Genomic DNA, 23,411 nt, shown 5'->3' on the forward strand with positions numbered 1-23,411 from the left:
AAACAGCGAGTGAGTAACAGTGGGTTTCAATTTCGGTGCATTAAAAATGGACGACACCATAAGCACACACTTGTGGTGGTCCATTCTGGGCCGAGAGGGCGGTCTACCGCCCTGCTAAGTCTCGTCGCCGGACAATGGCTCGGTCTGGGTCTTCCTTCTAGCTTAATAAGCGACCGTTGCAACGGAACGTCTTCATTCTTCCAGCTGCTCTTTGTACGATCGTTTCCATTTTTTTCCGTTTCGACATTTCTTTCCCACGTCACTCTCCGAGTGCACTCTTCTTCTGTAGGAGTGTGTGTGTGGTAAGGGTTCGCTCTTACGCTTTTTTCTTTAATCTCTTCCTCACTTTACCACATTGCACTATTTTTGCCATCGGTGCAAAAACCTGTAACACTCTCCAACCCTTTGCTGGTGGCGCCTCCATAATGCTTCGGAAAAGTGCGGGACGAACAAAAGGAAACGGAATCCAGGGCACAAGCTACAAGAAAGCAGGACACACCGATGGTGTGGTTTCAGCAGGATTCGAACGAAATGGACCGAAATGACCATTGCAAACTCGTGGGACTCATGGTGGTGGTTTGTTTTTTTGTTTCCATCCCAACACGCTGCGTTGTCGTTCTCGCGTTCCGTTTCGCTTTCCTTCCCTACGTTTGCTTTCCCTCGATGCCGGGTCCTTTTATTGCTGGGGAATCCCAGATTTTGACCCAAGCATAAAAGCCACCACCACATGATGGGGTTGCACATTCTGGTTTTATTTTATTTTTTTTTCACTGTCCCACCCGGGCTTGTGGAGAAGAAATATCGAATCGGAAAAGCAGAAGGACCGACTACAAGCCATTGAGCGTCGGAGACTACACAACCCGGGGTCTAACCCCGGGACGCGGCACACAAATGAACATGGACGGAGCACATTTTCACACACTTCTTCTATTTATTTTTTAACTCTTTACGCTTCTCTCTATCAAATGCACGATGTCTTTTTGGTTCCATCGTTCGGTTTGCTGCAGTTCCCATCTTTTTTTTCTTCTCACGAATGGAGGACATGCCGGTGTCTGTGAGTGTGCGAGTTTCGGCACATCGCAAAGAAAAACATTTTCACAATGGCTTTCTTTCCGAGATATCCTTCCACTCCGAGCACACAAACCTCCCCCTCTCGCGTTTGGCTGACGGGGGAAAGTTACTTCGGGATTTATCGAAAAGTAACACTTTGCGCCAATCCGTAAAAAGGGTTTTGGCTGGATTTAGCGGTTAAAAGGGTGGGTTGGATGACTGAAATAGCTTTCGCCCGGAGATTTACGCACCCGCGGCCGGGGACGTATCGTCGTTTTTATTTATTTATTTTGGACTATGCAAAAGAAACAGCACGAACGAACGAACGAACGGTAATGGTTGCAGCATTCGGTTACTTTTCGATGCACTACGCTCGAAGCCGAAACCGATGGAACCGCAAACGTTGTGCGAAGAGAGCAATAGAAAGGGCTATGTGATCGGTGCAGTTTGAAAGTGGAAAATGAGAAACAACTAGTAGAAAATGGCACACTAAACTAGTTTTTTTTTTTTTAAATACACGAACTGTAACGAGTGCTAGAAAGGGGAATTTATAAGGGTGGTAGCATTAACAGGGAGGAAACAGTATTAGTCTAGAGTGCTTATACAAACCCGTTATAGTGGTGCCTGAATCGAGGTCGCACGAACCTCGTGTGTACAAGAACGGACAAACGGAACTGACGCAGGGCGAACAAAGGAAGGAAAAAGAAAGCGTACCCAACCCAAGGATACCAAACCCTAGCGGTGGGAAAAACGAGAGGGGGCGCAAATGACGATAGATTGAAAAGTCCTGTAAGTGAGTCCCTGGGAACCGTGACAAACTGTGGCGCGGAAGAGGTGGAAGGATGCGCTTTAGTTGGTCCGTTGTTGTGGGTGTCGGTTGCCACCATCCGTTGGAACGTCGGCGTTGCTAGTGGGCTTTAGCCTCCATCAAGCGTAAGAAGCCAATGTGGCAACGGGGTTTGCGATAGTGTGTTAATGTAACAGAAGCATATTCATGTGTGTAAGGCATGGGCAAAAAAAAGTTCAGATCTGATCCTCTTCCTGTTTTTCCTGTTTTTCCTGTTTTTTACGATGCAAAGGTCAAAGCTGATGCTGCTTGGAGCGAGAATTGTTCTATCACGTCACAACTGCATCGCACGTGTCCCACGAAAGAGTGCGGGCGTTGTTACCATCAGATTCACCAGATTCACGCCTTTTTGCACCGTAGTCGATTTGTGGAATGGTTGCTGGACAGGCTCCCCCCCCCCCCCCCCCCCCCTTCTAACCTTCTACAATCTCCTCGTTTCTCTACCATTTTGTGCCAGGTTCACAACAATAAAGATGAATATTTAAAAGCCTCGCCGGGACGTGCAGAACCGAACGGACACGCGAAGGATACCGCCCGGGGAATTGAAAAGCTTTCAACGAGACATTCTCTCAACCACGCACGTGTGTCCGGTGTGCCCCGGGGTGGTGGTTACTGGGCCAGTGTTCGGGATGGGAGGGGGACGCACCACGGAGTGGTTTACCGGATGATATTTTTATTCTAAATTGAAAACGATATTGTCACAACAATCGGCACGAATTTTAGGTACCATAGTTTCCAACCTCGTTCCACACTCGAGTTTCCTCCCCTCAGTGTAGAAAAGGATGCAAGAATCGCGGCAGCCTACTCGTCCGGACACACACATCGAAAAGCACGCAAACCAGGCCAAGTCCCATGGAAACTAGGATTTCAATGGTTTCATTCAAATATATCGCCCATGGGTGACAACTTTCCATTTTCGGTATTTATTTCATTTGAGCGGATTTAAATTCCATCGATGATGGAACGGTGGATGCGATGGGCTTTTTGTATGTTTCTTTCGTAGTTTTTAGAAACCATGCACATGAAAAAAGTTTAATTTGGAAAGTTTGTTCACTAACGTTTACAGTGTTAGCTGTTTCAATGTTTTGCATCGACAAATGCTATACAATTGTCATGGTAGAGTTACTTTTATCATTGAAATAAACTACTATGGTTACTTTGTTTATATATTTGGTAATCCCTGAGTTCTCTTAACATTGTTTAATGAAACATATGTCCTTAAAAACTGGATGTTTCAACATTGGTCTGTGCACTTATGTATTTTATACATTGAAGATTCCATAGACCAAACAATTATCTCGTGAAGTTGAGTATCTACTTCTTCTTTTCAATTGCTTTCTCGTTGTTCAAATGAATTGCATCTTACATTTGTATTGTTGATATTATCTGTTAACATTTGCAGTTTCCAACGGAACTGGTCAGCACATTGCTCTTTTATCAAGTGAGCAGATCTAAAAAGTAAGAAAAAAAGGGTAGGTAATATTAAATCATTTTGTATGAATTAATGAATACCCCGATGTAATACTGATACAGAAATGATGTGCATGCAAGGAAATAGTATGTGCAGCTAGAGCAATTGCACACTATTTCGGGTTATTTCATACCGAAAAAGGTAGATATATTCCGGTGAAATTTGTTGAATTATGCAATGTTTCATTTAAGATGCTGACAACTCATTCTGAAATCATTATGTTATAACTTGATTCGGTTATCGGAGCAGCTCGAAAACAATTGAATGTGTTTCAGTTTCCATAAGGTTGGTGAATCGGAATATTGTTCCAGAATAATGGAATTTAAATCAAAATGTAACGAAGTTGAATATGAACCTCTCTCACGTATTCCCTAAGGCATGCAGAAAGTCTCTTGTAGTTAGTTCTTTTTTATCACCCGTTTCTTTACGCCTCAGAGTTCTTGAAAGCCCTTGTTCGCGGTTGTCGGAGTATCTCCGATGAGTGTATATGTTTGTTAGGACTATAAGGGCGTGTAAGGTACCAAGGATCATGTGTGAAATTGAGTTTGTGTGTGTGAGAGTGTGTGTTAGGAACCGATCGAGATGATCTGATGATCGGATCTGCGTTTGCGGTGGTACTTACGTATGAGCGTGCTGACGCAGATGACCAGCGCTATGATGAAGTCCCGGGACGGTGTGAGGACACCGGAGGCGAGCAGCTCGAACTCGCAGTGCGCCCCGGTGAACCCGAGCAGGCACAGACACTCGTATTTTCGCGGCGGATTGTGATCCCGGCAGCGGCCACCGTTCTGGCACGGATGCCACAGGCACTCGTCCGCGTTCACGCACCGCACGCCGGACGGTTTGTAACCATCGGGGCATCTGCTCGGGCGGCCGTCACGGGGCAGGGGTGGTATGTTCATGTTTGTGTAGGTGCGGTGTTGGGAAAGGGGTACGTGTGCATGATGACAGGGTGGTTGAGCACCCGAGGCGAGGGGGTGGAAAGAGTCACGCGAAGATTTGGTGACGATCGTAAATGTGTTCGTCCCCAACATTCGGTGGAAAATAAAGTTTTGCAACACGGTGCCATAAACACGAACATCGAGTAACGAAAACGGTGTGTTTCGAGCGAGACATAAACAATTCGGAGGACGAAAAGAATGAAAGAAAGAAAGAAAGAATGGAAAAAAGAAAGAAAAAGAAATAAAACATTAGCACAGCTACCGGGAGTCTACTTACCGGACCCATGAGTACGTGGATGGCAGAGAGTTTTGGTGACCATTTTACTTATTTACCAGTCATTTGGAGTCGTCGTCCTTGCGGTCGGTGAATTGTTGGGGAGTTAAGGATTGGGGGGGGGGGGGGGAAGGGTTTTGCTTACAGGAAAACTGGAATTCATCTCACACTGGTTGCCTCGAGGAAGCGTACTAAAATTCTTCAACACCATTTCTTAATGGTTGGTTTTGGGATTGGGAATGTTATGTGAAGTTTTAAAGGATGGTGTTAAAATGGGGATTAAGCGAAGCTTGCGCATTTAAACATCAACTAACAACTAACTAACAACCAACATGCAGATGGCACACATACGTTCTAGCCAAGGTTAACAACGAGAGGTGTTAATGGTTAAAGCAATGCTCACTCAAGATGATTAGTAGACACACTAGGATCGCGGCCAGCGCGCCCATGCTGAGCTTGAGCGTCTGGCCCTCCTGGATGAGCTCGCAGTTTTCGCCCCAGAATCCGTCCGGGCAGTCGCAGCGGTAGCGCAGCCGGGGCTCCTGGTTCACGCACACGCCCCCGTTCAGGCACGGCAGATCGAGACACTCGTTCCGATCCATGCAGCCCTTGCCGTCCGGCGACATGACGCGCCCTTCGCCGCACCTGTGTGGCAATCACATCGGATATGTGTTCGAGTTTAAAACCTGCCTTGTCCGACAAGCACGCGAATGGGGTACGGGAATATGGGGGTGGGAAAATGGGCCGCTCAAACTGGGACGCGCTGATATGAGAGAAGCAACATTATACTCCATCCCCGGCAAGTTTCGGGTGGAAAATACTTTGGCGATCGGGTCGATTGATTGCCTGATTGATTGGATGTATGATTGATTTACGTTACGGTTCATTTACTGCGAGTGGCTTTTGTTCGGCCACGGGTCAATTTCCGGTAACATACACCCACGCGGACGGGCACACAAAAGGATGGTGGCGAGTGGCCCTTCGGGCACCGTTTTTTAATGCCGCACGCATGACGCATGAAAAACGGATCAAACGGAGCGAACGGTTTTTTTTTGTTATGATATCGCTCTAATCGCGCGCGAGAACTTACTCCTCCCACATAGGTGGTGTCCGAGCGTCGATATGTCCGAGTTTTCCGATCGACGCACAACCGGTTCTTGGTAGTCATATTTCGGGTCCGAAAGCCCTCCCAATGACTAGAGAGGAGGTTGAGAACGAATGGAATGGAAAATGGGGGGTTTTATGTGGCTCGGACCTAGCCCTAGGTGGAGGATTATTTGGAATTGAATTACGGCGGTTGGACGAGTGTTTTGTTGTAGTGTGTTCCGTTGACTACCGTTGTAGCTGCTGTTGAGAAATGTGTTCGTTCGTACAAGGAAACTTCTCCATTGTGAGATGTAAAACTGGAACACCGGTAGGCATATGGGAATGGTACTGATGATGGCGTTTCAGTGTGGTGATGGGTAATGGTCCTGTGACCAGCATGACGATGATGATGACGAATGGGATTATGTGAATGGTAATGGTGATGACGATACCATTGTGAAATGAAATTTACTTAAAAGACAAACAAAATGAAACTCATCGAAAGCATAACAGCAAGAACTAAAACATGTTGAAAGGCAATTAGTTATCTACAAACACTCGACGAAGCAACATTCAAACACATTTTCAAGGGCAAAGTATTTCTACATCGCAGAATAACATTGCTTAATACGTAATATTTAAGCATTTTAATATCTCTTATCTTCGATTCACCATTTAAAAAATAGTACAATTTGTCAATAGATAAGCTAACATGCGATCAGCGTTTCCCAAAACTGCCGAACAGATGAATTACAATTAAGTACAACCGTCGGTAGATGAAGCAAGAATAGAAACTATCTGAATAGAGCAATACATGTTATAACAATTTCAATAACATAAAGCCAAAACTAGTCAAAACCATCCCTAGCCAAACCCAAAGCTGCTAGAAGTTGGTTGAAGAATTTTAGGTTGTAATTTAATTCCAAATGATAGTAAAACCGGGCAGTAAAAGTACTTCTCGCAAACCAGTGGGCGGCCATTTGAAACGGGTTTCGATCAAGCGTACCTTTCCTCCGCCGTAGATTTTCCCGAACTAGTTTGCAAATAAATCAAATCATGCACATGCGAAACAGTGGATCCCGCTCTCGTTCCATTTTGCCTAACCGCAACCCACCCGCTGTTCCCCGGACGATGAGCGCATTGTTTGACGCTTGATGAATTCCTTTTGCCACTATGGAGGATTTCGCATTCTGCCGATGTAAAAATACCTTTTCTCAACTGGTATCAAAATTCGCGTGCGTAATTGTTTACGTCGACCAAGCGCAAAACCGGAAACTTTCCACCGCCTTTCGAGCGGAAGCAATTTGTACAGTGAATCGCATACAATTGCATCAAGGGATAGAGAAGCTGTGAAGCTTATGAGGGTGAACTGAGGCGTGCATTTATTTAAATTTGACCGGTATGCATTCATCATCGTGTACATAAAATTTCCTGTGAAATTTATGTCCGATGAGAACATCCAATCGGAACCGAACTAGAGTGCATGTAGACAGTTTTGTAACATACGTCAACGATATGTTTCAAGACGATCAACATTCAAAATTCTGGAGAAAGTATTCCACGAAGTTTTCGGGTGATTAAATAAAAATCTCTCTTGACTTGCATACCAAGTTTAAGCTTCAAATTAAAGAGTTCCTTAATCAATTAGGCTCTTCTATCGTTCGGTGAGTTTTATATTTTAGCAGAAATGCCATTCTTAACCCTTGCGACTTGTTGGAATGAGCTAACAAAATTAGGTTGTTAGCAGAACAAAAGCAAATCTTCAACCATCGACTTTCCGCTAGCTTCCTAAAGAGCTTCCTAATGATGGAGGACGGTTCCCGGCGATCCGATGTCAAAGCCCACTTTACAACTTAACACAGGTAAGATGACAAACAATCGGCGGGCCCTGTTCCGGCCGGTGACTGCAAATAATCGACAGCTCAATCAACCTACGCTCCTGCCTGGTGATGGCCACCGGTTTGCTGGCGTGATTTAGATTTAAACGTGAACCGGGCAACAATCCGGCCCACTTCCTGTGCGCGCAATGAACGCCACATTTGGAGAACGCGCGCCCGGGATTTGGCTTTGTGTGATTCGCTCAATAATTCATTAAACGCCCACCCCGAAGGACTTCTCCAGTTCTCGCCAACAAGACCGATGGCCGGGACGGAAATCTCGTTAAAAGTGGAGAGGGGGGAGCTTTAAGTTACAAATCTCCAAACCCGTGTTGCGAGCGAGCGCCGAGAATAGAACTCGGGTCTCGGGTTGGCCGGCGGGTTGGGAGCCGGTGGAAAAGGAAAACGGAAATGACCTAAAGACTGATGACATTTCCGTTTGCATTAGCCGCACAAAGCCCCGGCACACGTTCGAGATCCCGGGCGCGGCGATATCGACGGTGCCGAAACCGGTGCACCGTTCGGCATTTCGCTCTTTCCGTTTCGTTCCGTCCGAGGAACTGGACCCCCGGGGAAAGGAAGCCGTTCGTGTACCGTGGCGGTCAACAGGCCATTTCCGGCCAACTGCTATTCAAAGCGGACGGAATCGGAATGTATACTAGCAGCAGCAGCAGCAGCAGCAGCAAGGGCACAGCGGACCGAAACCTTGCCCGGGGCTCCATGGACGGAATGAATTATGTATTAAATATGTGTTTGTTTTTATTACCACCTTCCACCGTAAGCTCCTTCGGTGGGAAGCGGCCAAGTTCGAGCTTTGAAAGGCTAACGGCCATGGCAAATAGCAGTATTTACGATGCCCGAACAGGCATTGTGTGTTTCGTTATTTATCTTGTGTTCTTTTTCTGCTCTTTACCGTTTTTTTCCCCGACGAACAAAACAACGTTCGGTCCGGTCCAATTAGTATTCCATCCCGCTCCTATCAAACATGGCGCCCGGCCCGGGGAACGGGATAGTGGAACAATCGGAGTCCGTTTTCGATTTCGGGCTTTTTTTTGCCAAACCAAAGAGTGAACGCTGAATGATGATTCTATTTCGGGCCACCTTCGAGCTACTTTCGATACAAGGGTTCGGATTAACGGATTTCCATGGACGGTTTCGTGCCTTGCAATTGTGGAAGCAATCGGGTTTCATGAGCCTTTTTTGTTCAAAAATTTCTTTTTCGTCCTGCAAAATGGGATGTTAAGGACGCACGGCCAGAACCTTGTTTAATTATTCAGGAGCAAAAAAGGGGCACAATGCTAAATTTCGGAGCATGACGTCACACACGGTTGAAGGAGCATTGCGAAAAAAAACCAATCACTGACATTCAAATATTTCGCAATTAATGCCGAAAGCTCATGTTATACGAAAATGGTTGTATGAACAACCCCAAGGATTCTTTAACACACTTCCGCAAGCAATAACCGTGGTTTATGGAAGGGTAGTTTTAATATTTCCTCGTCAATCCCCGGTGTTTGTGGAGTGATCACTCAAAAACTATGAAATGACGATATCCAAAATCAACAAAACAGGGTAAAAACAAACCCACCGGATCCCGATATTGCAAAAGCAATACCGACAATATTCATACGACGGCGAAGGCCTGCGCCAAAAACAAAATCCAATATCTCACGGTGATGCTAAATAAAAACGCGAAAAAAAATAACGCGGGCGGAAACGAGATACGTCCAAGAGTTGGATCTCGCGTTTCCCGAAATTTCCCAAGGATAACGACGCCCCCCCCTACCGAAGGACACCCGAGTGGAAATCAAATCCCACTTCGCAAGCCAAACTGCATCCCCGTTCGAGGTTGCATTTATGCCTTCGCTCTTCTTGTATGACGACGGTTCTCTGAGTCGGGTTAGTCTGTATCCGGTTAGTATGTAGACGAGAATTCATTGCGGCCTTACCCCCCTTTTTATAGCTCGGTTTTGACAAAATGTAACGTGCTCCCGGCGGGTGTTCCGTTCATAAAGCATGTGCCACCGCCCGCTTCACTTCGGGCCCGGAGTCGTAAACATCTGTCAAGGGGATTTTTTTCCAGCTTGAAACTGATTGGTTTTTTTTCACGACTCTCTGTATGTGGCTAGGTTGGGGCTGCGAAACACGGTCCGACCTCGTCCCTCGGCCCATCGGTCGCGAGAGCACGCGAAGGAGAATCGTGATTATCATACGTCGGCTGTTGGTTGTAAAGCTTCGCTTGCAATTACGGGTGTACGCTTCCACGATGTTCCACGCTGCGAACTCGGCGTTGTTTGCAAGCCGGAGGACAACAACGGCGCGCTCCGTCAGTGCCACCGGAGACCATCATTATGATTTAACATGGTACGCCGCCATCGGCCACCGAAGGCGGGACGATGATGACAGAAACCGGAACCGACCCCCCGGAGTAGAGTTGGGCGGATCTTTACAAAAGTCGCCACGGACAAAAAGTTATGCCGAAGGGGGGGGGACCGAGAGTTCCATGCAAGCGGAGAGTCCCAGACAAGTAAAAGTAAACCACTGTTGGGAGGCGCCTGGTGCAAGAGGTGAGTGACGAGCACGAAGGAAAGGGGAATGTAAAAAATACGACCAACGCGACTGTCAACAGCTTCTCGAAGACACGCTGATGGTGACAGAGTTTTCCTGGTGCCGGCGAGAATATGCTTTCATTCAAAAAGAAAAAAAAACGAAAGGATGAATACCGCGTCCCGGGAGGGCGCACGGGGAAAACAACTCCCAGCGCATTTTCCACGGGTCCGCACTTGGGTCTACCATTGGCAATGGGCCACAGAGGGTCGTGCAGAGTGTGCGGTAGCAAATTACGGCTAAAGCAAGTCAATAGTCTCACCCACCCAAACCGACAGAAGAAGCGTGAGAAAATGATAAAAATCTGTCCTTTCCATCACCGGCAGCGACTGTCATTTCACACATCGATGGGACACGTACCTCCACCCCGAGCCGAGAGCAGCGAGTGGAAGGGTGCATTGAAGGCAACAACCGGGCGGCCATGAACCGGAGCGGAAATGTCACTCCCCTTGGGTCTTGCAACGGCTTTCGGGAGTAAGTCGAGATGGAGAGCGTATTTGCTTACCTCTTCAAAGGACTGGAAGAAAAGCCATCGAAACGGGAAAAGAATGCTGATTCGAAGATAATCAAGGCGTCTCCACCCACCCACACACACACACACATAACACCAGAGTGCATGAACAAAAAAGAAAGAAAACGTGCTCGTTGATATATTTGCGCCAGACGAGCACAATTATTATGTGCCAAAGAAAGAGTTTGACTGTAACGGACAAAAACGCCGTCGCTGTCATGAGGGGTCATGAAATGCCATCTCCAAAGAGAAGATAATACGATATCATGTTTGGAAGACAAATGCCAAGTTTATTAATGCGGTTAGCAGCTCTTCGCTAATGTTATTTCGCTTGGATGAAAGATGTCCTCGTTATTTGGCGATAAAATAAATATTTGCAATAATTAACCAGCACCGGGTTTTCCTTCCTTTCTTGGTGATTTGTGTTGCCCAACTTCGCGAACCCGAGTACCCGGAGTTACGTGCCGAAAGGAACTGGGCGGAGAAAAGTGAGATAATTATTTAATCCAATAGCGAGAAGGAACTGATTCAAAACAGTGTGCCCTTCGCATCGTAAAACAACACAACACTCAAGGCACCGGGGCGCTCGATAAACATTACTCAACTGTTGCCGCACGCCTGACCTGGACCGCCACGACGACTGTCTTTGGCTCTGTGTCTCGCGGCACTCTTAATCCTTCGCGTGAGTAAATAAATAAATCATTAGCCTGCCGACCGAACGCAAACTCCGGGCAGGACGAGCACGTTTCGCCTCGGGAAACATTTGCTTCCTGCATTGTTAATGATCGTTTTGTTTTTGCCCGTTTTCCCACTCGCTCGTAATTTCGCTTTGCCCGTAAAGCGCGCGTGGTCGTTCCGTCACGACCGACCGACCGACCGGTGCAAGGCGTCGCTTTTCGTACGAACATCGTGTTGGTGCTGTTGGGCGGTGGCCCATTCATTACAGTTTGCTGGTTTACGCTCCTTCCTTCCCTCTCCGTATCCTTTGGGGCTGACCGAAAATAAAGCACTACTTTTACACGTCACAAAGGCAGCCAGGGGGGAGACTACTGTCCGGGGTTTTTGGGAGGATGAAGATGTCTTCTACCCCGATGGAAGGTGAGATTAGCCCCGGTTCCGGGAAAGCTTAACCACAACCGGTCACATGCTACCCGTGTGGTAGCAAGGTTTGTTCCCGCTCCTCCGGTAACTTTCTCAAAACCTAACCACACTCGTTCGCGCGTTCACTCGCTCACACTGACACAGCTCATGGGGGACTGAATCCACGGCATGCAGAAGAAAATGATGATAAACAAACCGAATCGAAAACTAGTACACAAAAACCCAAACGAGGATGATTAGGAATGATGGTGAGATGAAGTTATGATAGAGTTACGTTTGCGTATGAGTGTATGTACGTCAGGTGGGGGTGGGTTTCAAGGGAGGGTAAAAAGGATATGAGGAAGTGGAGTTGTAAATATGATGATTTATAACGTTACGGAGCGATCGGGCTTCCCCCCGCGCGAAGGCACAGCGTGAACCGAAAACGGAATCATCCGTCTTTCCGGTGGAAAACTCGTCCGTGGAGGATTAATCATGGGTCACCGAAACACCGACGCGAGCGCGTTCGGAGGCACCTGCGTGCGTGTACTTACGTGCACTCGTACTCGTTCCACAGATCGACACACTCGAACGGATCCGGACAGATTACGTTGGCGCACGGTTTGTTCGACGGACAGTTGCGCTCCAGGTTGCGTGCCATCGTGGCCTGGCCCCATTGCGTGCCGTTCATGGCCGGCGGTAGTGGTAGATGTTTGCCTTCCAATCTGCGGTGCGAAACAAAGTCGTTAGAACGGAAACAAAATCAGGTTCAGGCTCCAAAACCTACCTAATGTCATCTAGACAGCTTTTCTGGTAATCCGCGTATACCTCGAATGTCCGAACGCCCGTGTACTCCGCCTTGCCGCCGGCATACACACCTTCCTGCTTGTCCACCAGCAGCCACTGGTGGCCGTCGAAGGTGAACGTTTCGTTGTACCGACGACCTTCGCCCCCGTCCAGCTCGAGCGTCGCCGCCGAACCGTGTCGGTTCACGCGCACCACGTGCCACTGACCGTCGTCCACGGCGATGGCGTTCAGCCAGATGTCCTTCTCCTCCGTGCGCAGCGAGTTCAGATTGTACCGGAAGCGCAGCCGGGCGTCCTTAATCTCCAGGATGCCGTACTCGCGGTTGTGCTGGTCGCTCACGCGGAACAGCTCGCCGTGCTGTTCGCGCGTCCGGAAGCGCAGCTGAATCTGCGTGCTGAACCGGTCCGGCTCGAAGCTGAGCGCGTACTTGACGTAGCTCTGCTGCTTGAAGGTGGTCGGAATGGTGGGAATGTTGCACGCCGGCCCGGTCCAGCCCGGCCGACACTGGCAGCGGGCCTCGGTGAAGCTGCCGACGCAGTTGCCGTGCTCCCAGCAGCGCGACGTCTGCTCGCTCTGGCTGCACACCTCTTCGGTCTGCGGGCAGCCGGCGACGCTGTTGCGCGATAGCCCCGGATGGGCCAGGTCGTACAGCTTGCTGTTGTGCACCAGGTTCTTGATGCACCCGTCGAAGCCCTTGCCCATCGGCATGTAGTTCCAGCGGTAGTGCGTCGGATCGAACTGCTCGCGGTAGAAGCCACCGATCTGGAGCGGCGCGTTCACGTTCAAGTACTCGTTGAAGGGCGGTATGGTGCCGCGAGCCTGACACGAAGCGTCGTCGAACTCCGGCGGCGAACCGTCCTCCATCTCGGACACCTCGGCCGACTTGCAGTAGTCCACCACCATGCGCACGTTCTCCGTGTCCCAGAAGATGTCGAGCCGATGCCATTCACCATCGTCGAGGCTTTTCTTCGTCTTTACGCGCAGCTCAAGCGTGCCGGAGCCGAAATCGATCAGCAATCGCGGGAAACCGCGCTCCAGCTCAACGGAAATGAAGTCCGACACGAGCAGCTCGTCGCGCTCCGGTGGCACGATCGGTCCGTTGTACAGCAGCAACCCATCCGATTTGCGCGTGATAAACTCGAAGCTCAGATGCGAATCGTCGCACATGTCCAGCGGAGGGTACCAGGCCCACCCGTTACCCTTGAAGCTGCGCGTCGTCTGCTGGCAGCGCGGCCCGGTGTAGCCGGTCGGGCAGGAGCAGCTCAATCCGTAGCGCGTTTCCATGCATCGGCCTCCGTTGTGGCACGGGGAAGATCGACACGATTCGGCCTTGCTGAAGTTGCGCGCACCGCACGTACACTCCGCGATCACATCCACCCGCACGCCCACCAGCGACGTCTTGTTCGCGTTCACCATGTACGGCAGCGAGCTGATGTCGAGCGTGTTCGTGCACGAACCCTCGCACATCTGGTTCTCGTACAGACACTCGTCGATGCCCACCATGGTGATGTTGATGCCGACGTCCTTCTCGATCTCCTCGCGGTGCATCAGCACGATGCCGTTCAGCCTGACCGGCTTGTAGTACGGCGACCCATGCGCGGAAAAGCGCACATCCGTTAGCGGAGGGTGCTTACGGCGCAGCTGCACACTGAACACGTCCACGTTCTCCCGATCGATGTTGAGCAGGTCGGCCAGCTTGTCCTTGAACCGGTCCGATTTGCTGCGCGAAAGGCTCTGCGTGCGGTAGTTCCACACACGTATGAAGTCCTCATCCGTAATGCCCGCTATCCGAATGGAGCCACTGTTGGTGACGGCCTCGTGCGGTATCTCCCGCACCGTTACGGTTACGTTGGCCGGCACGTCCGCCTGCGTGTGCTTTCGATCGTACACCTTGAAGCGCAGATGGTAGCGACCGTCGCGCGTTCCCTGGCGCATCGTTATCATGCCGGTGTCTTCGTCTAGCTTGAAGCGTGGATGTTCCTGAGCCTCCCAGTGGAACTTCTTGTCCGGTAGATCCCAGTCATCGAGGTCGTACACGTACACCCTGCCGATCTGCGTGTCGGGCGCTTGCCCGAGGTAGTTGTACACGAAGATATCCTTCGAGCCCGGTTGCATCTTATTGTCGTTGACGTCGCCTATGACCACCGTGAGCGTGCTGGTGCCCGTCATGGCCGGATTGCCGTGGTCTTTGATGACGATCGGAATGAGGTACTCCTTCTGCTGTTCGCGGTCGAACGAGCGGAGCGACGACACGATCGCCATGCCGTCTCCGTTGGCACCCTTCTGGTCCTGTTCCACCTTGAACGACGCCCGGATGATGTCGTCCGCGCCCGGGTCCAGGCGGAACTGGAATGGCGGGCCGTTGCTCTTCGAGCGATCGTCGTCGTCGGTGGCGAGGATCTCCACCACCTTGCGCGGCGGCACATGCTCCGGCAGCACCGGCCGATAGTCCTTGAGGAACTTCGGCGGGTTGTCGTTGATGTCCTGCACAATCACCGTGAGCGTGGCGGTGGCCGTCTTCGGCGGGATGCCATCGTCGATCGCAAGTATCTTCACCTGATGGCGCGGTGTGACCTCCCGGTCGAGATTGCGCTGGATCGTGACCGTGCCCTCCTGGTTGATCGAGAACTGGCGTTGCCGGTCGGACGACCGGTCGATGGCGTACGACACCTTACTCTTGCCACCCTGATCCGGATCGGTCGCCTTGAACGTTTCCAGCGTCTTCCCGACGTCCGCGTTCTCGTACACCGACACCTCGATGTTGGGGCGCTCGAACTGTGGCTTGTTGTCGTTAATGTCCCGCAGCTTCACCACCACCCACGAGTACGCGACGTGGTACTTGTCGTTGTCGTTGTCCTCGCCCTTGTCGTTCACCTGGATGCGGAACCGGAAGCCGTTGCTCTGCAGCGGGTCCTCGTAGTCGAGCGGCTGGACGATCTTCAAGCTGCCGGTGCCGTCGTTGTTGCGCACCATGGTGAACTTGTCCGCCCCGTACCCGCTGTTGTCGATCACCTTGTACTGGAACTTGTTCGTCTCGTCCTCGTCGTGCACCGTCACCGTGAGGATGGGCATCTCCGGCAGGTTGGTGCCGTCCGTTTCGTCCACCTCGGTGAACCACTCGTCCTTGGTGAACTGCGGCGGCATGTCGTTTATATCCTTGACGCGTATAGAGGCCGTCCCGGTCCCTTTCAACCCCCCGCCGTCCATCGCGACGACCTGTATCGAGTAGTCCGGTGTGCGCTCGCGGTCGAGGCAGCAGACGGCCGTCTTGATGACGCCGGTGTCCGCTTCGATTTCGAATATCGGCGAGCCCGTCTCCTCCTCTATCACGTTCTTCTCGATGGAGTATATCAGCTTGGCGTTCGTTCCTGTTAATTCGTGCCGAAGTGGGCGCAAAATCGTTACATTAAAACCAAAGCTCCAGCCCCAGGGGATTTCCACCGAACAAGCGATTTGAGGTCCTCCCCCCACTTACCTTCGTTCGGGTCGTCGTAGTCGACGGCCGTCATGGTCATTACAACCATGCCGGCGGTACCGTTCTCGGTCACGTTGCCAAAGTAGACACCCTGCGGGAAGATCGGTGCATTGTCGTTGATGTCCTTCAGGTTGACCTGCACGTCCGCGTACCCGACCAAACCCTCGCCGCCCTCGTCCTGAGCAAACACCGTGAAGCGCCACTGGGGCCGCCCGTTCGGTTGATCCCGGTCCAGTGGCTGTTGGAATGGAAAAAGGAAAAAGAAAATGGTGTTCGACCAAACCAGATACATTAAACGTGCCACTACAAGGTGATAAATCCCCATTCGACCCCATTGACCTTTTTACGACCGCAGGTTCATCCAGCACGGTGTAGCACGGGATCGAATGAACTGCGTCGGAAGGAGCGAATTGGAAAAGCAGAAATCATTGCAAACAACACCTCCATCCGGCGGAGGGTTTAATCCGTGCGGACAGTTCCCTGTCATACCGGTTCGATGCGAACGGAACGACATCATCATTACCGCGAACTGTGGCAGAAATCGATCGCTGTTCGATTTCCCGTTCAATTAACTCAACAAATTGAAAATGGTACTTTGTGTTTCATTTCCGTGGCACCGGGAAAATGGCGTGGGGATGAATTCGTCAAAGAACGCCGGACAAAACGAACGATTAGATCCGTTTTCCGGGGGATGAAGCCGGAGGATATCCGGGATATTGCTCTTACTGTGGAAACCGTCCCCGGAGGGATCGTAATGGAAAATGAAACTAATTGTGCTCGTGCTGGTTTGAAGTGGAAACTAGCTCCAGTGAAGGGTCGTGCAGGCAACTACAGTGACGATTTTTCAAACAGGTTACTGACGTGACAACGACCCTCCGGCACACAGACGTTACAAATGGTCCGGCAGCAAAAGCCGAATGTTTCGTTCGTGTCATAGCGACCGACCCACGTGTCCCGTGTTTTGGCAAGTGGAGTGAAATTTCTCGAGCGCAAAACTCGTGTCTTCTGCGAAGAGAAATCGCTCTGAGGGGTTTACCTCGAAAAACAGATGGCGCTGGGAGAGAGAAGTTGAATACGGTAGCTTTTCCTTCCAACGATAGCGGACCCCATGCGAAAGCGTACAAGATGGAAATGGAAGAACAAATAATCCGTGATTTATATGTTCTGCTGTCTCGGCCAACTCTGCACGGAACGAGGTTTTATCGTTAGCGCACACAAAACGCTTTTCTGCTGATTGAATAACTTCACAGAGTCCTTTCCAGTTCAATCGAGAATAAAGATTATCTGCAGTAGGCAAAACATAACGATAAACTGCAAGGAGAAATGATGAATAAAGTCAATCGCAACTTAAAGCTTTCAAGTAGGTACATACGTTATGATATACAAGTATTATTTTGGGAACTAAACATAGTAAAATGTTTTTGAGCAGTTCTAAAATTGAATTTATTATTGAGAGTTTGGTAATGGTTCCATCGAAGAATTTGCAACCCTATTTAGTTTCACCACGTTAACACTTTCATGAACTTATTGTATGCATTGTTTCACAATTTCATTTTGTTCTGCTTTTGGGAAATACACTAACGGCTAAAAATTTGCATGGCAATCCCATAAAATGGGATACTTGCCGGTGATTGGTCGAAATATGCCAGGTCCTACTGGCGCTGCGGTTAGTGAGCTCCGCAAACTGGTGCATCGCTTGCACCAACGATGCAGTATGCATGAAGCTAACTTTATTATTTCACCTGTCCCGGGAACGCCCGGGCGTTGAAACATTTCTTACAATGTTTAATAAATTATTCAATAGCCTTAACGAGAATACCATCCCGATGTGAACCCGGCCGGGTGTGTGTACGTCTGTCCATTATAACTGAGGCAGCCCTCGACACCTTAACGTTGGGCGGTAGCAGCAGTTGGTTAGACATCATTCCGTAGACGAACTCGTGTCCACCGATTGCGCTTTTCCAATGGTAAATAATTAATTAAATACAGCTGGACGAAGTTAGCTTAAATGGTTCCGATGAAGTCCCGGCAGGGAACGGGTCCATACCATGCACAGTTACAAACCGTTTCACGTGCAACGCCATTGTACGGAGATGCGTGCAGTTTCGGAAAGAAAGGAAATCACCGTCTGCGAGATGGTGGCCATTTTGGAGACTGATTAAAATGAAACTTCTGGCCTAGGGACGTCCGAGAAGATTGAAAACTGTTGAAAGCGTGCGGTTAATTTGTGGCTGCGGGCCTTCTTGCGGCAGCTTGCGGTTTCCTGCGGGATTGTACATTCACTCCCGTATAGTTTGTTTCCTCATGGCAGGAAGAAGGAGGTTTAGGAGAACATTCCGAGGTATGCAAATGAGAAGATCTAAGAGAGTTCTCAAGAAACCCCAACGCAACGGAGGACACCTTAGCTACCCTTAACCTTTTACCATCAGAATGCAGGGCCATGCTATCAATCAGAGTATATTCGATTGAACAACGCACGCATCGGGGTTGCTATGGCAGATCGTCGGAAGAGCGCAGCAACGACATTCGTGGATTAATTCTAATTGATATTGAAATGATCTGCCATCGTTTCCTGCCACCCGACATCGGCTCGCATGCGTGATAATATTGCCGAAGGAGGACTCGTTTGCAATTCGGCATGTCCTTGTGTATTTCAATTGTTTCGTGCGAAAGATCTAGCCTTCCGCAAATGCTGGAGGCGGCCGAACCTCGAAGACATTGAGAAGGGGAAAGTGAGTGAAATAACGCCCATCAGGAACATTTACATGAATATTTCAGCGCGAGAGGAGCCGGGTTCAACCCTAAAGCCATAAGGTTTTATGACTTTCCAACCGCTGTCGCCCTCCTTCAGCCGTGTGTTTTCTGGCTTATGACATTTCGTTTTTCGTACGGCTTGCCGTGATCTCTTTCGAGACGGGCTTTTCTTTCGCCGGTTTTTTGTTTCGGGGTTATTCTTTTTTGCGACAACCTGCGTGATTTTGTTCTTCGCTCCAGCGCAACATTCAACGAGCCATCAAACTGTCGTTAGAAACACAGATACAGGCACCGACAGCCTCTCTCTCCACTTGGCTGACAACGGAAAGGGCAGCCTTGGACGTAAATCGTTTTAGGGTACCAGCTCGGCAAGCATAAACCGTTCGGAACATGGGCGCAAGGCGCAGGCACAGAGCATGTTAAGCGTTGCTACAAAGTGAAAATAAATACGGCACATTCAATGGCCAAAAAATTGAAGCACGAAAGCAGACACGAGAATCAAATTAAATGTCCTACCAAACGTAGAGAGCGAGCAGGCGAGAAGGAGGGGAAAATCCTGAGATATCCCGAGAAACCCCGAAGTTCTTTTGTTTCCCACTTGAAGGATCGAAAATTGTTGGCGCATTTTCTCTCCGTCCCCCGTTCCGGACTCATAGCAGATCGGTGGTCGGTGTGATGGTGGGATGGGAAATGATAAATTTTACGATATCAACAACAAAACCATAAATAAACGTTCATTCGGATTGATCGGTTCGCTGCGTGTTGACGAGTGCCAAGGAAATCCTATAAAATCTTGTTCAAATATATTTACTGCATCAGGGCGTCGGGCCCGGTTCGGGGGAAATCAAACAATTTCCGGATACGATAGCAACACAAGCGCACCAGACAAATAAGGCACCCCAAAATTCCTGAATTATAGCGAGCGATTGAGCTTCGGCAGAATTTGTGAGTCGATAAATTTTGCAATAATGCACCCGGGCTCTGCTTTTGATTGGCCTCGATTGAATGAACGCATAATTGGCTGCAAAGTGAAAGTACGTCGAAAGTTTCGGGGAGGTAGGAAAGTCGGTTTCATTGGAACTGGTTTTAATTTAACGTTTCATTATAATTAATTCCATCCACTTTACTTCAATACTATTCGACCATAATTAACCAACGGGGAACTTGATGAAGATTCTTGTAAGGGAAATCAAACCTGAAGCCATTTTAAAAACATTTCCCGTGGCTTTCTCCTTCAGTTCAGCTTGTTGAATAATTTTTACCAAGAAAATTACGGTCCGCTCGAGGTATACACCATATTTTGTCCTACGTTGAAAGCTACCATCATTGCAGCGGAATCTTCAAACGACGCAGGAAGCAAACTATCATTAGTTGGATGTTTAATGCCGTAAAGCATCGCACCGACCGGGGGGAAGGGGTGGGCTAGGAAAAAGCTGGCAAACAATTTCATAATGTTCCTGTAATTTTTGATAGCTCAAGCTCAGCGGCTAGAAGGCAACTTCTGCCAACAAAGCAAAAAGGGGAGAAGAGGGGGCAAAAACATGATGGCGCTTTTCCGCGTCAGTGTGTTCTCAAGCCTTGCCACGGCGCGGCGAATGGAATGGGGGTTGCGCAAGATGTCTGGTGCTGCTGCGGGTCATGAAAAATGCATCAATGGAAATGTGCTGCCCGCCTGCCAGCGCGACGCGGTTCGAGTTCCGCAGCCGGGAACTGGAAGGTGGAGGCAAAGATAAGAGGCGACCGAATTTGGCTGGTTATCATAATTACGGAGCGCTTTAAGGGAAACACAGCGGGAGTCTTTGGCCGATTATGGCCCTCCAGGCGCCCGCTTTTCGTTTTCTGCGAGCGAACGTTCCCTTTTTAAGTAGGAATAAGTTGGGGATAGAGGGAACTTGCAGAGTGGAAAAAGAGTCCAAGAGGTTGAGTCTAAACTTTCCCGTCGTGGCGTTTTGATAAGTTTCTGATAAGTTTCACTCCCCGGGTGGGGTGCCCTCCTAGAGAAACAGGTAGGCGAAAGAACAAAAAACCGGGATGATACTGGCACGGAACCTCTCACCATGGGCGCCAGGAGCTACTTTGTGAGGCGGGAGTTTTTATTGCCTCTTGAGTGTCACTTCCGGGCCGGCTGGAGCGACGGCTATACAAGGATCACTCTCTTTTCACGGTGAGGTGATTCCTTCACGTTTTGGTCGGGGAGGGACCGAAATCTCAGCCAAATGTTCTGGGGCCTACCCTGGAAGATCGGAAAAACCCTAATCGTCAAGCGACACAAAAACCCCTGCAGAGTGTTATTGAGTGGAGCGCGCAAAAAGTGGTCAAGTGGCTGCTGCTGCTTCTGCTCACGAATGATTGCCAAAAAAAAAACAAATTTCCCTCAGCTTTTTTGTCCCCTCGGTTGGCACAACTTTTTCCATTCTCTTCGAGCCTTTTTGCTTTTCCAGCGGGCACACAGAACGAACAATGGGAGGGAAAGCAGGCCTTAAATATTATTTATTGAACCTTTTGCCTGGCGCTTCCCCTTCGCAGCCTATCTTCAGCCCGTTCACCCTCTCTCTGATGGCATGTGAAGTTTTCCCTTCAATCTACGACTGGCTTTGCTATCTTTAACTCACTCTTTCGATTCTCCCGAATCGGTGTACAATTTCTTGCCAACTTGACCGGAGGGAAGTCAGTGGATTGGACACAGAATGGAAGGAAAGTTTTCCTGGAAACCAAAAAAAAAACAAAAAAATACCCAGAAGGCACCACAACTCGAACATCTTTTCTCATTTGTTACTTCCCACTGGGCACAGCTAGGAGTCGCTAAAGATACGGGCCCCATTCTTCTCCCGCGCGACGCGGGGTCTCGTGAAGATGCGAGCGAAGTTAACGTGAAGTTATTTCCACTCCCGGACAGTTGCGATGGCGGATGAATAAATATCATTTTCCCACTGCACATGCCGTCTACAATGGATAAGGGGGTTTGATGGTGTGGGGTAGCATGTTTGGTGACTTTACCCGAGCTTAGTTAGCCCCAATCGCTGGGGCGATGGATTTGATCGGTTTCGAAGAAATCAGAAGTAAGAAGTTGCGAGTCAAAGAAAGTATGTGAAGATATTTCACGCATCGTAACGGAGCGAATCTTTTCTATAGTGGGTTTCCAAGGAAAAGCTCTTTTATTCGCTACCCTCGAAGCACGTCATCTCCCAAACAGCCGGCGGGTGGGATTGAATGCCGGCTAGAAACTTTTACTTGCCACTATTGGCCACGATGGATCGGTTGTGGAGTGCGGAGTCGCTTTCGAACCCAAGATCGAATCTTTCCTTGTCTTTTTTTTTGGCCCCGGGTTCGATTCGCTCTGTCAAAGCGTTAAATTTGGTAACTTTTAAGTGGCTGCTGCAGCAGCCGTCGGAAACACTCGAACGTGGGGTTTGGGCGATAGGTGTACGCATTCAAGTGCCAGCCGGAAAGCACCGTGACGATGGCACATGTAAGTGCGGAATCGTCGTTTGTGCCCCTCGTCAGCGGTCGTCCGTAAAAGTTCCAAGGCTTTTGCAAATGTATTTTTAATGGTTGGCTTTTATTTATTGACTGAGGGACTCTGTCCAGATGGCGACCGCTTGGGCGAAAAGTTTTGCAGGTGATATCGGCTGCAAGTCCAATGGAGTTACGGTTTTCCCACCACGGTTTCGTCACCACGCCAAGACTTCTGACACAAGCTGTCAATTTCCTCCTAACCGTGCGCATTATTTTAGAGCCGGGAAATGGGACGACGTTTTCCCGGCGGCATCAATCATTGGTGCGATGGTTTTCCCAGCGAAGGAACATTATTTCCACTTCCCTTCGTAAGAAATGAAAAATCATAGCGGGAGCAATTATCGTTAGATTTTGTTTTTTTCGTTGAAAACTAAAGCCAACCGGAAAAGAACAATCTCCAAGTCAAATAAAATTCCGAAGCCCTGTGTCAGCCCGATGGGAGTAGGGAGTGGGGATGGTTTAATTTGTTCCGACCACTTCCGCCGTCTCACGCGGCGCTTTCAAATTGCATCCAATTATATCGCAATCGAAGTTTCGCATCGGTAAGTTGTGAGTTTCATTGGAATTTATGACTCGCTCTCTCGCTCGCTTTTCCTGTCGGTTACCAAAGAGCGCTGAAAATTAAAAAGAAGAAAGCATCCCCAACTTCCTGCTGCGTGGGCTTCAAAAGCAGGAAGCCTGCGTGATCCGGTTTCCTAAACCGAACGTGATGAAGTCATTAATTTGCCGGAAGAACAGCAAGAAGATTAGTCCCGGCGTTTGCAGTGTATTATAAACGAATGTCGACAGGCCGCCACACCCTTCCCCCCCACGCGGACGATGCCGTACCATCTTCACGCCAGAGCTTTCCGAGTTCTTTGTGGGCAGTGGGAAGGGCCGGTGGGGTGCGGGTCTGATATCGATGTCGATGTGACGACACGGAAAGATAAATGGTGCTAAGTTTTTTGATTTATGACAGCTTACGAAACCGACGCCAGGAATACTTATGCTTCAGCAGGAAGTGGAAATGAGGACGATGGATGAGGGTGGCGTTCCGATGGACTGCACCGGACACGTCCGGAGAGAGAGAGAGAGCTGAGGGACGCGGAATGTCCCATAATATGCTTGTCGTCGCT

The 23,411-nt window shown here is 49.4% G+C and overlaps 1 protein-coding gene across 3 annotated transcripts in view; it reads right to left on the reverse strand.

Moving 5' to 3' along the window:
• Window positions 1-23,411, reverse strand: part of LOC131289274 (neural-cadherin) — a 180,417-nt gene that overhangs the window by 2,203 nt on the left and 154,803 nt on the right. For all 3 annotated transcript variants that reach the window (XM_058318495.1, XM_058318503.1, XM_058318512.1), the window contains 4 exons: window positions 16,027-16,264; window positions 12,532-15,919; window positions 12,299-12,469; window positions 4,987-5,228 (listed from right to left, as the gene is read on the reverse strand). In XM_058318495.1, coding sequence (XP_058174478.1) covers window positions 4,987-5,228; window positions 12,299-12,469; window positions 12,532-15,919; window positions 16,027-16,264 — 4,039 coding nt within the window. The remainder of the gene's footprint in view (window positions 1-4,986; window positions 5,229-12,298; window positions 12,470-12,531; window positions 15,920-16,026; window positions 16,265-23,411) is intronic.

Source organism: Anopheles ziemanni, chromosome 2, assembly GCF_943734765.1.
Source record: "Anopheles ziemanni chromosome 2, idAnoZiCoDA_A2_x.2, whole genome shotgun sequence".
Taxonomy (NCBI): domain Eukaryota; kingdom Metazoa; phylum Arthropoda; class Insecta; order Diptera; family Culicidae; genus Anopheles; species Anopheles ziemanni.